We start from the raw sequence: 16,255 nt of genomic DNA on the forward strand, positions 1-16,255 counted from the left end.
AGGCCATGGCAGCAGGTGTGTGGAAAATGAGGACTTTTTCAGGCAGTAAAAAAGAAACTGCATTAATTTTCAGTTTAAAACTAAGTTTAAAAAAAGGGAGGAAAGATAATGTGCTACAAGTTGTATTGGTTTCCATTTCATCTCGTTTCCATTCGTTAATTTTGCCCAGCTTCTGAGCACCTGAGGCCTTTGTCTACTCATGCAAAGAACCACTTGAAGGCGTACAATGCCCTCAGATTTCCTCTAGTCCGGGAAACATTCAGTGCTTTCTTTGAACTATTTTGTTTGAACACGCTGGTACATTATTCATGTTCTGCTAAACAGTTCATAATGCTCTGGGGAAGGAGAGGCAGTACATTGCTATCAGGGGTTACTGTTTTTATGACTTTTATGGATTAACAACAATAAAAAAAGAAAGCTCATTAGTCTAGGCTGGCTTAATTGAGATAGAAGAGAAATAGGTGGATAGGGAGGGAAAAAAAAACAGTGACCCCTCCTGAATTGTTGAGGCCTGAGAGTCTACTGACCCAGATGAATTGATCATCATTATTCTTACGAACCACTGCCGCAGAATTCTAGCTGGTCTCCTGCTTCAACTCTGGCTCACTCTGCTACAGCCACAGTGATCTTTTAAAAACACATATCTAATCACTTATCTCTGTACTTCCCTCTCACAGTCTAGTAAGACTCTCCATTGTGTGGCCCCTTCTTGTCTCACTGGCAGTTTCTGGCATACCTTGTTCTCTGAGCTCTAGTCCCACGAAAACTTCTTTCCATTCTGCTTTCCCATAGAGACTTTGTTAACCACAGGGCCTTTATACAAGCTGACTGCCTGGAATGCTCTTTCTATTCCCACCTCATCTCATTCAACTTTTATAATACAAGCCCAAATTTCTCATAACTCCTACAGAAGGCCTATTCTGACTCTGTTCCCACAAAGTGACTTAGGTCCCCTGCTACCTCCTCTCAAAGCAATCTTTCCTTTTCAGCATTTATAACTATTTGTAATCATATATTTATGTGATTATATTTCTGATCCTTCTACTCAACAGTGAACTCTGTAGGGCTAAAGCAGTGACTACCTTCCTCTCCACTGGGCAACACTACCTTGTACACACACACTGAGCATTTGACAAATATGCATTGATCAAATGAATTAATATATCATATTTAATATAACACACTGCTTTACTAACATAAAGAAAGATTTTAAAGAAAGATTTTCTCTATGTCTTTACTGACATAGTGAAAGATTTTGAAAAAATCTCTTAAACCATGAACCACATATAATTCAGTAAATTTAATAAAACAGATTTGTATCAAATTTTCCCACACATCCTGTTAAAGGATTGAAACTAAGGTGATTACATAGAGCTCCAGAAAGGAGATTATTTCTTTACTTTCCTTCTATTCTCTGCTCTGAAAGAACTGCAATCCTTATTATAGCTGCCGAATAAGAATGTAATCAAGTCATCTTGTTTGGAAAACAAACAAGGAACATGCCTTCTAGAACCTTCTGGGTAAACCAGACCTTTAACTTGGAGTTAGACAAAATGGAGCCAATGAGAACCACCTTCTGGAAGATGAACAGTGGAGGAGCAGAACTTACGTTGGTTTAGAAGCCTCAGCCTGGTCAGTCTGTAGTTTCTCTCCTCCTTCCACCTCCATTGTGCAATATACAATGCGATTGGGAGCCAAGGATTTGAGGCCTTGGACTTCCATGATCACCACCTGGAAAGAGAATCACACATGGTGGAGGTTACTGCCAAAGCCCATGGACAGCATCACACGGAAGAAAATATAGAGGTGGGAAGAAGTGACCCAAAAACCCAACAAGTTTCTGGCAATTTCTATCAGTTTGCTATCAGCCAGGCTGGTACCAGTCTAGCATGAAGATACAATTCTTGATAGTGTAACTTTTTGCCTCCTGGATGGAAAGACAACCCTCACCACTTTAGAAGCTCATAGGGCCGGACAGGTAATATGAAATGGGTTTCTCTTTTCCTGGGTTGAATGCATAGGATCCTTTTTCATTTCTACAAATAAATAGGCTCTCTCTTATTTTCTTTTAAAAAAGTCTAGCTTTTAATTCAGAACTTGGCAGAGACAAAGGCCCAGAAATTCACTTTTCTCTTTTCTTTTAGCAAAGGCTAAGATAAAGGGCAAAGAACCATTCATCATTAGAGGCAGAGAGACAGCAGGGAGTACTGGAGCTTGGGGCAAAATAGGAGAGCATATGCTCCATCTAAACAGAGCAGTTGGCACCCAGTTGCAGCCCACTGTGGCCTTGTCTTTCCTTAGTCTGGAGTTGCCAGATACCACAGTTTTTCCTACCCAGAAAATGGAAATCTGAATCAGAATCAAAGTCAGAAATCTGATTTTGAAGTTTTGACAATAATCCAAAAAGGGAGGAATAAAATACACAAACTCTGCGCAGGCCAACATTGTTGAATCAAAACAAAACACATCTGCAGCTGTATACTCTCTGTCACTAGACTGAGAAAAAAAGCTGGTGTTTTGCTGGACCAAAATATATCATTTACAATTCCTGGCACTTCCAACCACTACCCTTAACTCCATTCAATCACCTGAGACTCTCATATTCAGTGGTCTGCCATTTATTAGAGGGGAGAGGACTGGAGGGGAGGATAGGGCAAATATACCGATTTAAAAATCTGAAACAAATGACCTGCATCAGGGATCTACAGTAAGCAAGGGACACTAAAATATCACTCAGTTGTACTCCAAAAGAGGTAATGGCAGGACACACAGAGAAGGATATGTTTGTGCAAAAAATGTACACTTCCAGGGCACCTGGGTGGCTCAGTGGGTTAAGCCTCTGCCTTCGGCTCAGGTCATGATCTCAGGGTTCTGGGATCGAGCCTCACATCAGGATTTCTGCTCAGCTGGGAGCCTGCTTCCCCCTCAACTCTGCCTGCCTCTCTGCCTCCTTGTGATCTCTCTCTCTGTCAAATAAATAAATGTAATCTTTTAAAAAAATGTACACTTCCTTCTTTTATTTCAAAATTTGTATTTACACTCTAGTTAGTTAACATGCAGTGCAATATTGGTTTCAGGAGTAGAATTTAGTGATTTGTTACTTACACACAACACCCAGTGTGTACACTTCTTCAATGGGCTTGATTCAAGGAAGAACAATAGGACTGGCCTTGAACCAAGTCAGTTTTGCTGTTTAAAAGCCCAGTGGTTCTCAAACTTGATGCAAATCAGAAATATCTGGAGGGCTTTCTAAACCCAGAAACTGCTGGGCTCCACCCCCTGATAAGCAGGTCTGGAATGGAGCCCAAGCGTTTTTTATTTCTAATAATTTCCGTGGTGCTGCTGATGCTGGTGATCCAGGAGCCATACTTTGAGAACCACTCTCACTCATGTGATGTGGAGCAAATGACCTGGCCTTGAAGTCAGACCACTTTTCTTCCAAATCTCCCAAGTCTCAGTCTTTTCATCTGTAAAATGAGGATAATAATATATATCCTATATCCCTCCGTGGCTGTTACGTGAGGACCAAATATGATGATGTATGTAACTGAGAATGTTCATACTGGAAAGAACCATACAAATGAGAGGAAATGAGAGGCACAGGACCAAGAACAGCATTTTTTTTGTAATTTGAAAGATTTAGTTCAAATCCTGAATCAGCATTTTCACTAGCCGTCTAATTATTTGTAAGTTCCTTAACCTCTCTGCGGCTTTGTTTCCACATTTGCAAATGGTTCAAAAGACTGTTGTGAGGACTCACGGAGTTTATGATGCGAAGCAGGCAAACGGTACTCTATATAGGCCCGTCAGAGCACTTCCCTGTGCAAGGCTCTGCCACTGGGCAACCTGGACCTCAGTTCTCCTGCTGAGGTTCACTGCTCTACATAACTATCCTTCCCAGCCTTGCAATTCTGGACGTGCATGAAACATGTCTTGTACCAACCTGCAAGTCCAAACCCAGTCTGCCCTGATGAGATGACCTTCTTCTATCTCCCTCTTCTCACCATCCCCCCACCGTGTCACCCAATATACAGATGCACAATGATTGCTGCTGGCAGTTTTAGTATATTTGCAATTTGCTGTTCCAAGTAAAAGGTATTTGGGAATCCTAGGGCATTTCATTCTGTACTTGTGCTTACAAGCTAAAGCCTGTTTGAACCATATACTCATGGGAGTGTGGTTGGGGACTCACATCTATATTTCAGATAATCAGCTGTATAATATTGAGTACTGGTAAAGAATTAGGAAGTTACGGATTTAAAAACTTCATGAAAATCAATAAACCACTTTTTTCTCACTTTCTGTAGAAAGACAAGAGGCAGTGGAGAATAAATTGCCACCTCTAATTGGCAATAATCAAATTCAAAGACACCTAAGAAAAAGCATTCAGTACCTCAGGTGGCAGTATTAAAAAAGAAAGAAAGGAAGGAAGTTTCTGTGAAATTACACTGATGAATTTTTCACACACCAAGTGCCCTATATTTAACTGAATACGGCTTCTTTCAACTGCAAAATACATGTTGAAACACTGTAATATGACTATCTTGATCAGAACTGAGCATAGTAAAACAAATTATCTGCAGTTAATTCACAGCAAGCATTAATGATACTCTAGAAAATTAACCTAGTCTTCGCAAATCCTAACTAAATCTACAGAAATTTGATCTATTTTCTTGGTCTTCCCAAGTCTAGGGCTATCATAAAATCCTTGTGGGGTTCTGAGCTTGAATAAGTTATGAATGGTTCTCGAACTTCAGGGCACATAAGAGGCACTGGGTGGCTTATTAAAATGTGCATTTCGTGGTGTACCCCACCCAGAGATTCCCTCTGACACCACTGAGACATATTTTACAGATCATATAATTAACCCATTTCAAGGGTACAATGCAATGATTTTCGTAAATTTACTAAGTTGCATGACCATCATCACAAATTAGTTTTAGAACATTCTTATCTCCTCCAGTAATGTTCCTCATGTCCATTTTCACCTCCTGCCCCAGGGGACGCTAATCTAATTTCAAATCTAATGTCCATTTTTACCTCTTGCCCCAGGCGATGCTAATCTGATCTAAATCTCTAAAATCTAGAGATTTGCCTTTTCTAGACATTTTATATCAATGGAATCAAACAACACGTGTCTCTTGTGTCTGCCTTCTTTCACTAAGCAGAATGTTTTTGACGTTCATCTAAATCAAAGCATGTTATCTGTAGTTTGTTTCTTTTAATTGCTGAGTAGTAACTCTTTGTATGGATGTACCACATTTTGTCTATCCATTTATTAGTGAATACACATATAGATTTTTTCTATTTTTGGCTAGTAAGAATAATGCTGCTATAAACATTTGGGGAGCAAGATTTTATGGGGACATGTGTTTTCATTTCTCTTGGGTAGCTACCTAAGAGTAGAGTTGCATTCTACACGTGGTAATTTTATGTTCAACTTTTTTTTTTTCAAAGATTTTATTTATTTATTTGGCACAGAGAGAGAGAGCACAAGTAGGCAAAGAGGCAGGCAGAGAGAGGGGCGGAAGCAGGCTCCCTGCCGAACAGAGAGCCTGACGCGGGGCTCGATCCCAGGACCCTGAGACCATGACCTGAGCCGAAGGCAGAGGCTTGACCCACTGAGCCACCCAGGTGCCCCAATTTATGTTTAACTTTTTGAGAAACCACCAAACTATTTTTCAAAGTGACTGCAGCATGTTGTATTTCCCCTGCCTCGAGATTTGGGTCAATAGGCCTGGGTGATGCCAGGAATCTGCACACGGAACCAGCTTCCCAGGCAATTCCAATGTAGCCAGATTGGATCCACTCCCTAAATTATATGTATGAAGAACAAACATGAGCAGAAGTTATAGAGAAATTTATTAGCATGTGGAGCATTCTGCCACAGTCCCAGTCCGAACAGGTTCTTTCTTTGGGTGATGAGATCAGTAAAAAAGTCTCCATTGCAATAAGAGGCTCTATACTGTGTAGCCAATAGGAGCCATACAGAAAGAAAATCTACAACTCATCAAATGATGCTATGTTTTTCTCTCATAACAACGACACAGGATGCCAAAATTTTAAACTTTCTAGAGTGCATAAGGTCTTCACAAAATCCTTGAGCAATGCTTTAAGATGAAAAATAAGGCAAGATTAAATTAAGTAGGCGGTTCTTAAGACTACATTTCCTTAAGGAAAGCATGGGCTCCTAGAGATGGGGAATCACTTGCTGATTAGCTGACCTATGCTTAGCAAGCTGTTATTTTAATAACTGGTCTGGGGGTGCAAGGAGGAAAGCAAGCTAATTTTGGTGCGTCTAATCACCCACATCCTGCTGGCTGTGCCAGAAGATGTTTAAGGGTTTAGGGCTTTTTACCTCCAGAGAGAAAGATAGCACAACGTCTGATTTGGAGAGCTGGTTCTCACTCTCCTCACCCATGTCGATAATGGAAGCATTGTGGCTGCGTTTGAGTTTCTGAAGCTTGAACTCGCCGCCTTTGGACACCGGCATGCTCTCTAAGTTGGCCATGAGCAGGTTGACTGATGACTTCAGCTCCTCAATGTACATGTTTTCCATTTCTTTGGATACAAACTTGGGAAATTTGCGCTCCTTAAAAAGAAAAAGAAAAAGAAAAGTATGAGCAGAAAAGTAAATAGAGACCTGATTTACATAGAGGGTTTCCATCTTACGGCCCAGAGTTATAATAACATCTACCACTGAAATTTTGCTCAGATATTGTGGTGTTGTGCTAGAAAAATGTCCAACCTAGCTGAGTTGATAGCTGCTTGCCTTCTAGTTATTTACAATCTAACAGCTGAGAGATATATACATAAACATATAGTAAGAAAGAGTCAAATATTTTATTATAGTCCAATTTTTCCTCCAGTTTTCTCCAGCAAATTTGATTTGTGGAAAGAAAAATGGGGTGATATTTTTTAAATCTGGTTTCAGTTGAAACAGTTTTTCTTTTTAGCAAAATGCAATCAGTTGTTTTTAAGTTTAGAGACAGAAAGACACCCTATTTCTGGATACATATAGAGATTTTCTCACATGAATAATTCAAGAGGAGCTCATTTGAGATGTTTCAAACATAGCCTGTAGCTATTTCTAAAAGGAATAGTAGAAAGAATAGTTACTGTTTTCAAGAAAAATTGAAAAAATTAATGAAGTGATGAAAAACATGATTAAAATTCTTTAGAAAAGAAGATTAAAGGAATTCAGTATCAAAACTGACCTCTATTTTTTCCTTACTTGCTTATGAATTCAGTTGTAATAGCAACATGCTTTAGCTATGCTATTTAATTTCTTTATACCTCTAAGTTATCCAAGTGCCTTAAATATACTTTGGATTAATCACTTCTCAAAGAATCATTTTCCACTTGAAACATGAACTTGCCCTCCTTAGTCTTGGTTCATACAGATCAGGTTGAGGGGCAAGCCACATCAGTTTGACTGGTTTTTGGCGGGGGCGGGGGGGGGGGGCAAGTGATAGGAAAAATCCAGCTTGGAAATGGCTTAAACAATGAAGGGAATTTATTGGTCTGAAATTGGTCTGGGGGTAGACCAGCTTCCAGGGAGGCTGGAATCAGGATTCAGATGATATTACAACTGAATTTTTCTCCCAAATCTTGGTTTGGGTCTCTTTGGGTTAGCCCAATGCTCAGTCTGGCTCCTCTTAATGTCACAGAAGCGTTGCTAAAGATCTGCACCTTATAACATCACATTATGATATCTACAGGAAGGATAAATATCTCTTCTTGTAATGTCTTTTATTCCAAAATTCTCACCCAAAGTCTGACTTACATACATACCCTGAACCACCTTTTATGGCTGGTGATATATTGTGTTGAGTTGCTTCGGCATGAGTTATTTCCTCCATCCCTGTGGCTGAGGATAGAATTCTGCCTGGATCACATGGGACATGAATTGGTTTGCCAATTCTGGGTGGCCAAAAAAAATAAGATGCATAGTATGTGGGCACCTAACCCAAATCAACCAACTAATTCAATTAAGTAGCCAACAGTCAACTGAATTACCCTCTCAAGCAAGTGAACTGACAGATACTGAGATTGCAATTAGCAGTGGAGCTAAAATAGCAAGATCCTGTAGACTCACGGGTAGCTGCCATATTGGAACATGTGAAAGACTAAGACACTTAACAAAGAAGTGAGAGAAGGAGGTAGGGAGAGGATAGAGGTAGAGACTAACAAAGGGAGGGAGGAAAGGCAGGAAGGTGGGAGAAAGGGGAGAGGAAAAAAGAAGTTATTTAGGGTCACAAAAAGGAGCTCTGAATTTTTATTGTTTTTCTAATTCCCATAAAGTCCACCTATTTTTTTCTGTTGGATCTTTTGAGATTCTTTTGTTCTCCTTTCAATATATCTCCCCACACACTAGTTAGCTAGAAGGGTATTTCTTTCTTGCTACCATAGAAGTTTCAATAAAATTCATATTGTAAATCCTCTGTATAGAGCTTGGAGATGTCTTTGTGCTATGCCAGTCTTCTTCCTATCCAGGGGCTGTCATAAGCCTTCCCCTTTCCCACTTGCCTCCTTAGGTAATTCTCAGTCATCTTGCCCTCTTTTGTATTTCAGCCTCAAAATTTTATTTCCCTAGGTTGAATCCCTTTATTATACTTTTTTATAATACCTTGGCTCAACTTTTTGGTAACGCTTATTAAAATGAATAGAAAATGGTGGAATTTATTTATTGTTTATCTTTCCCACTAGGTCATGATGTCTGTCTTGATACCCTTGGTGAATTCTGATTCTCTAGAGTAATCTTTGGCACCTAGTAAGTACACATATGAGTTGAGTGAATGAATGGATGGCTTGTCAAACTGTCCATATTAAGTTATCAATGCAGCTAAAACTCAGTCATGAGGTGGAGGTGGAGAGATGATGAAATAGTTCTGGAAGAACAGTGAGATTCTGCTTTTCCATGTAAATGAGCACAAGGGTCTGAAATCTACCCAGCAACCTTTGAGTGCTTGTTCCTTCTGGAGCCTCTTAGTATAATCACTTCCTGCTTTATGTTTGGGCTCAGTCCACCAGTGAACGTTTCTAAACACACTGTGGGTGAAAGTAAAAGGAGAAGCAGGACAGACACCTCTGAAATAACACACTAGGTTGATGAGCTCAACGAAAACTAGTAATGATTCAAGGCAAGAATCTTACTTCTAAAATTTTGCACAGTAGACTTCCTTTTTCTTCTTGTCATTCTTGGACTCAATCCAGGTTAACTGTGAGCCTCAGAGACTTGGACAAACTTTATGAAAAAGAACACAGAGATGTGAGGACTTGGATGCTGGTCCACCATCACTTAGAAAATATTAACTACCACCAACACTGTGCCTAATTTAGTGTTAGACACTGGGTGGATCATGATGAAAGGATGTGGACAGTTCCCCTGAAGCTTACAGTCAGTGGGGAGAAAGATCTACTGGGGAAGCAACAAGGTAGATGTTGTAACAGCAGGGTATGAGACATGAACTCTTGCTGAGAGAATCAGGAGTGGCTTTCCAGAGGAGGCGACCCTCAGGCTGAGAGTCTGGTGGATGAGGAAGAGTTTGCCACCAGCTTGAGTTGGCTGGGACAGAATCATTGCTCTTTTCTTCTTTCCATGAAAAATATACAAGTAACCATGAATCCAAGAAGGTCTGTATTACTGTACATGGCCACAAATATTTTCTCATCTTGTTGAGAGCAAAGGAAAGAGTGAGGGAAGTTAATTCATGGTCAAAAAGTGGTCCCCAAGGCCATGTTAGAAGACATCAAGCAGGTTATATACCAGCAGCCTGAGGTCTGTTCTACTGACTTCTTTACTCCTCATGTTGGGGCTCAAACCTCATAACTATATGGGATGCTTGGGAAAGTGGGTAAGTGGTATCTCTCAATTTTTACTGGCAGCTGCTAGCCTTGCTGTTGCCATGGAGATGAGGAGAAAAACCGTCGTGTCTGTGAAGTGGATTCTTTTCCTACTAATCAGCACTGAGAGACCTTACCATCCAGTGCAGTCCGTTTTATCACACCCACCTTTAGGACTCACTCAATGCCTCTTAACTCCATAGTCTTGAGGTTTTGCAAGAAGACTCAGTGGTTACAGACAATACCACTTTAGCCCAGAGTTAGAGTCCAACAAACTTGATGCAGCAGAATATAGGAAAAATCCAAAGAATGATCACTCCTCCCAGAACTTAGACAGTTCCTAATGACATCATAAAAAGAGGCTCATAAAACTCAAGTCTGCAAGGGAAAACAAGGACATTTTTCTGCCTTGGGTACTAAAGCCTTGAGAAGAAATAGCATGCTGTCAATCTAGCCTGAGGTTCTTGAGGGGAGTTTTCGGCAGCAGACCCATTACAAACACATTTCAAAGCTGAAGTTGTGCCAAAATGAGGAAAATGTAGTCGTCCATCTTGATTGCTACTTTTCCCAGGCATAAAAGTAAATTAGCCTTGACAAAAACACTGTTTATTCATATCACTTTATGAGAGACATAGCATATGGGTGGACAAAGTCTTCCAAAGAAAATCTCTGCCGTCCATTTATTTCGTTCGGGACTGATACCATTCCTCAATGGGGATGGCCTCCCAAGGACAATTCCTAACAGGGTTATTTATGTCGAGCCACACGGAGTGGTTTTTTGGAACATCTTGAGAAATAGCATTTGAAAGTGCTAACAGTTCTGTCAGCCATCGACTTTTCTGTCTTCGCATTTTTATCCATAGAGGAGGAAGTGGGTACATGTACAAGCAGACAAAGGTACTGCCCCTCAGACCATGCTTAGATTCCAAAGGCTCAAATGACAAACTGATAGACGATCAGAAGGAAGATGTGGCAGAAGGACACTTTCTAGATACACAGCTCAGCGACAGTGTTGCACTTATTCAAAACAATCTCTCAAGCAATTCCTGGGCTCCTATCATGTGTCAGATGGTGTGGATGTCATCACTGGGGATGAAAGAGTCAGGCAAGAGGTAATAGTATGGGGTGAAGGGAGTGCCAGCAAATGATCTAGTAAACAGCACGTGACACATGAAGAAAGAGGCATGTGCAGTGTCCAAAGGGCACCAAGGAATCTTATCCAGTCCACATGGGTGAAAGCAACTTGACTTTGAATCCTGGGTCTACTTAGTTGTTATGACTTTAGACAGTTTTCTTCACATATCTGAATTTCAGTTTCCATATTTGAAGTGGAGAGTTATTGTGAAGAATGAAAGATAATAGCAAATACCAATACTTTTTGACTATATGTCTATAAAATCAGCACATGCACAGTACATATGTATACACACACTATATCCATATGTGCACCTACATGGATTCATATATATGTAAACATATACACACATGCAGGCACACATATCCATATCCATGTTTACCAGGCGCCATGCTACCACCAGCACTTCCAATGATAACAATAGCAATAATAATGATGGTGACTGTCTTAAAGACCATGATGCTAACTGGCATTTACAATTGTTAATTGCGTCCTGGGCATTAAGCTAAGCGCTTTACGTGCTTTCCCTCATTTAATTCTTCCAACAACTGAGGTTAGTGCTGTTATTTAATCCCATGTTCTGGAGGAAAATAATACATAGAAATTAAATCAGTAATTCGTAGAATTGGATTTGAAACCTAGAGCCCCTGTTTTTAGCTACCATAGGATAGGGCAGAACTATCTGGCCCCAAACGGCAAAGAACCAAGGCAAACCCTATGGAGACCCTCAGCATGGCCCACCATCTGCATCACTCCATCTCAGCGTTCAGCAGAGGACTAGGGAAAGCCCAGCCCCCCACAGCAATGAGCATTCCACTATTATTATAACGTGGACTGTGCAATGGTGGGCATTGGATGAAGATCAGGGAGTGATGGAGCAAAGGTAGGCATATTAAATGAGAGAAAGAAAGTCTTGGTAAATAGTTTGTAAAACTCAGCATCACACAAATTAGAAGGTATTTTGGGCATAGGCATGATAACTTCCAGGATTGGCTTCTTTACTCAAACCCATCTTTAAGTGGTTTGTTATTACTTCATGAACTTCAGAGGATCCCCTCAGCATTTAGATTTTTAAAAAAAGATTATTTAATTAGACACACAGAGAGACAGAGAGCAAGGGAGAGAGTACAAGTGGAGGAAAGGGGCAGAGGGAGAAGCAGACTCCCCACTGAGCAGGGAGCCTGAAATGCGGCTTGATCCCAGGACCCTGGGATCATGACCTGAAGCCAAAGGCAGATGCTTACTTAATCAGCTGAGCCAGCCAGATGCCCCAAGATTTAGATTTTTTGCTTGAACTCAGATTTTCCTGGGTTGTTAACTACCTGTAAAGGTCAGAGTCATGGAGATGTTCTGTACACACATTCTTCCAGGTGAAAAAAACCTAAGCAAACTTTTGTGTGCCTGGACATTGCTACTTCATGACCCAGGGTGAATGCCAGGTACAAAATATTAATTTGTAAGCTGCAGGGAGGTGGGTAGTATCATTCTCTGGTTGGAGAGGATTCTATTTTTATCTGATTTTTGGAAATGCGTGGAACAGAAACTTGCCATCAGGGAAATATTTGGACATTGTTTCTTTCCTGGGGGCATAGTCTCATCAATGTTTGCAACAGGACCATGATATGAGATGATAGTTTTGCTCTGCAGAGAATAGGGGTTTAAACGGCAACTCCACATTTACTTGATAGTGTGAAAAACCAATGGTGTTTCACTCCCAGAACTCTGCCATGAATACTACAAAAGCTGTATTATTTGTCTTACATAATTAGCTCACGAATTTTGGAATTTTACCTCAAAATGTGGCCAAAAGAATTGGCAAATATCACAGTACCACTAATGCCACAATCTGTCTGTTGAAGCTCCAATGTCAACTTCTGATCACACAGTTTAAATAACTTAGACTTAATTCCTAGGTGAAATTTGAGGACATTTTAATATCAATATGAGAGGATTTGGAAAAATGTTTGAACAGGGATAAAGAAGTCTTTTCTACCACATTTAAAAAAGAGAATTCAGATCTCTTCATGGAACATTTTTTTAGGTGGGGTGGGGCAGAGAGAAAGAGAGAGAATCTTGAGCAAGCTCCACACCCAGCATGGAACCCAATGCAAGGCAACTCCGAGATCACAACTCTGAGATCATGACGTAAGCCGAAATCAAGAGTTAGATGCGTAGCTGACGGAGCCACCGAGGTGCTCCTATTCATGGAACTTTTTTTTTTTAAAAGATTTTATTTATTTATTTGACAAACAGAGATCACAAGTAGGCAAAGAGGCAGACACAGAGAGAGAGTGAGGGGAAACAGGTTCCCTGCTGAGCAGGGAGCCTGATGTGGGGCTTGATCCTAGGACCCTGAGATTCACGACCTGAGCCTAAGGCAGAGGCTTAACCCACTGAGCCATCCAGGTGCCCCTATTCATGGAACTTTCAAGAGAGCAGGTCTGATATTCCCAGTGGAGGCTCATACAGCCATCTCTGTCTGATGATACGTGGCACGTGGGTGTGACTAAATTGATAGCTTACAGCACAAGGTTTCAGCAGAGGAAAGCTGCCCTGCACTTGCCTTCCTTCTCTTCTAGGAAGAAAGGACACACATACGCCTTTTATAAGCGTGTGATGATAACAATGCTGCCAGCAGAAACACCAGCCCCTACAACCTCTTTATCAGATTCTAAGGAAGTCAAAGCAGAAAGGATGCAGAATTCCAGAAGCCAGTTCTGTCTTCTGCTTCTGCTTCATTTGGCCTTCTGGATAAACTAAAGAAAAGTAAATTTTAGTGGAAGAGAGAAAGTAGCTTCTTGGAGGGGCAGTCATCAATGAGAGAGATATTCCTGTCCTGGTGTAACTTCCTACCTGTCATCTGACTACTCACAAAAGGAGCACGACACTTGGAATCAGAGCACTCAGCTTTCAACTTACTGGCCAAGTGAATTTGGACACATCACTTAAACTCTTCAATGTGCCTAAACTGGGAAGATTTATTGTAATTCCCTGGATTGTTTATCACAGGTCTAAATGAGAGTTTACATGAAATTATACAGCCAATGCCCAAAACATTTTTTTTAAAATTTTTTTTATTTGTTTATTTACAGCATAACAGTGTTCATTGTTTTGGCATCACACCCAGTGCTCCATGCAGTACATGCCCTCCCTATTACCCACCACCTAGTTCCTCAACCTCCTACCCCCCCGCCCCTTCAAAACCCTCTGGTTGTTTTTCAGAGTCCATAGTCTCTCATGGTTCATCTCTCCTTCCAGTTTCCCTCAACTCCCTCTCCTCTCCATCTCCCCATGTCCTCCATGTTCTTTGTTATGCTCCACAAATAAGTCAGACCATATGATACTTGACTCTCTCTGCTTGACTTATTTCGCTCAGCATAATCTCTTCCAGTCCCATCCATGTTGCTATAAAAGTTGGGTATTCATCCTTTCTGATGGAGGCATAATACTCCATTGTGTATATGGACCACATCTTCCTTATCCATTCATCCGTTGAAGGGCATCTTGGTTCTTTCCACAGCTTGGCGACCGTAGCCATTGCTGCAATAAACATTGGGGTACAAATGGCCCTTCTTTTCACTACATCTGTATCTTTGGGGTAAATACCCAGCAGTGCAATTGCAGGGTCATAGGGAAGCTCTATTCTTAATTTCTTCAGGAATCTCCACACTGTTCTCCAAAGTGGCTGCACTAACTTGCATTCCCACCAACAGTGTAAGAGGGTTCCCCTTTCTCCACATCCTCTCCAACACACGTTGTTTCCTGTCTTGCTAATTTTGGCCATTCTAACTGGTGTCAGGTGGTATCTCAATGTTGTTTTAATTTGAATCTCCCTGATGGTTAGTGATGATGAACATTTTTTCACGTGTCTGATAGCCATTTGTATGTCTTCATTGGAGAAGTATCTGTTCATATCTTCTGCCCATTTTTTGATATGGTTATCTGTTTTGTGTGTGTTGAGTTTGAGAAGTTCTTTATAGATCCTGGATATCAACCTTTTGTCTGTACTGTCATTTGCAAATATCTTCTCCCATTCCGTGGGTTGCCTTTTTGTTTTGTTGACTGTTTCCTTTGCTGTGCAGAAGCTTTTGATCTTGATGAAGTCCCAAAAGTTCATTTTCGCTTTTGTTTCCTTGGCCTTTGGAGACATATCTTGAAAGAAGTTGCTGTGGCTGATATTGAAGAGGTTACTGCCTATGTTCTCCTCTAGGATTCTGATAGATTCCTGTCTCATGTTGAGATCTCTTATCCATTTCGAGTTTATCTTTGTGTACGGTGTAAGAGAATGGTCGAGTTTCATTCTTCTACATATCGCTGTCCAGTTTTCCCAGCACCATTTATTGAAGAGACTGTCTTCTTTCCATTGAATATTTTTTCCTGTTTTGTCGAAGATTATTTGACCATAGAGTTGAGGGTCCATATCTGGGCTCTCCACTCTGTTCCACTGGTCTATGTGTCTGTTTTTATGCCAGTACCACGCTGTCTTGGTGATCACAGCTTTGTAGTAAAGCTTGAAATTGGGTAACGTGATGCCGCCAGTTTTGTTTTTGTTTTTCAACATTTCCTTAGCAATTCGGGGTCTCTTCTGATTCCATACAAATTTTAGGATTATTTGCTCCAGCTCTTTGAAAAATACCCGTGGAATTTTGATCGGAATGGCATTAAAAGTATAGATTGCTCTAGGCAGTATAGACATTTTAACAATGTTTATTCTTCCAATCCAAGAGCATGGAACAGTTAATAAAGGCCGGATGGGCAGGAAGAAGTAAGGTGTAGGCCTGGTTGAAAGTCATCTTGAATCTTTGAATTGGGGTGGAATCCATCCCAGTGATGGAAAAGTGAGGACCTATATTTGTAAAGGCATTTTTTAGTTGTTAATGTACAATATTACATGAGTTACAGGTATACAACACAGTGATTCTGCATTTATTAGCATTACAAAGAGGTCACCATATAAACCTAGTACCATCTGTCACCAAAAAAGGTTATTACAATATTATTATTTGCTATGCTGTACACGCACACATGTGTCTTATTTATTTTATGACTGGAAGTTTATACCTTTAAATTCCCTTCCTCTATTTTGCCCAGACCTTCATCTCCTAACAACCACCAGATTGTTCTCTGATTGTTCTCCAGGAGTCTGTTTCTGTTTCATTTTGCTTATTGTTTTTTAGATTCCCCACACACGTGACATCATATGGTATCTGTCTTTCTCTGTCTGATTTATTTCACTTATTAAACACCCTCTAGATCCATCCATATTGCCACAAG

The 16,255-nt window shown here is 40.6% G+C and overlaps 1 protein-coding gene across 23 annotated transcripts in view; it reads right to left on the bottom strand.

Moving 5' to 3' along the window:
• CADPS (calcium dependent secretion activator) overlaps positions 1-16,255 on the bottom strand; it is a 483,094-nt gene that overhangs the window by 235,834 nt on the left and 231,005 nt on the right. For all 23 annotated transcript variants that reach the window (XM_045990930.1, XM_045990927.1, XM_045990929.1 and 20 more), the window contains exons 5-6: positions 6,359-6,592; positions 1,610-1,731 (exon numbers count right to left, since the gene is read on the bottom strand). In XM_045990930.1, coding sequence (XP_045846886.1) covers positions 1,610-1,731; positions 6,359-6,592 — 356 coding nt within the window. The remainder of the gene's footprint in view (positions 1-1,609; positions 1,732-6,358; positions 6,593-16,255) is intronic.

This window comes from Meles meles, chromosome 20 (assembly GCF_922984935.1).
Source record: "Meles meles chromosome 20, mMelMel3.1 paternal haplotype, whole genome shotgun sequence".
In the NCBI taxonomy this organism is placed as follows: Eukaryota; Metazoa; Chordata; class Mammalia; order Carnivora; family Mustelidae; genus Meles; species Meles meles.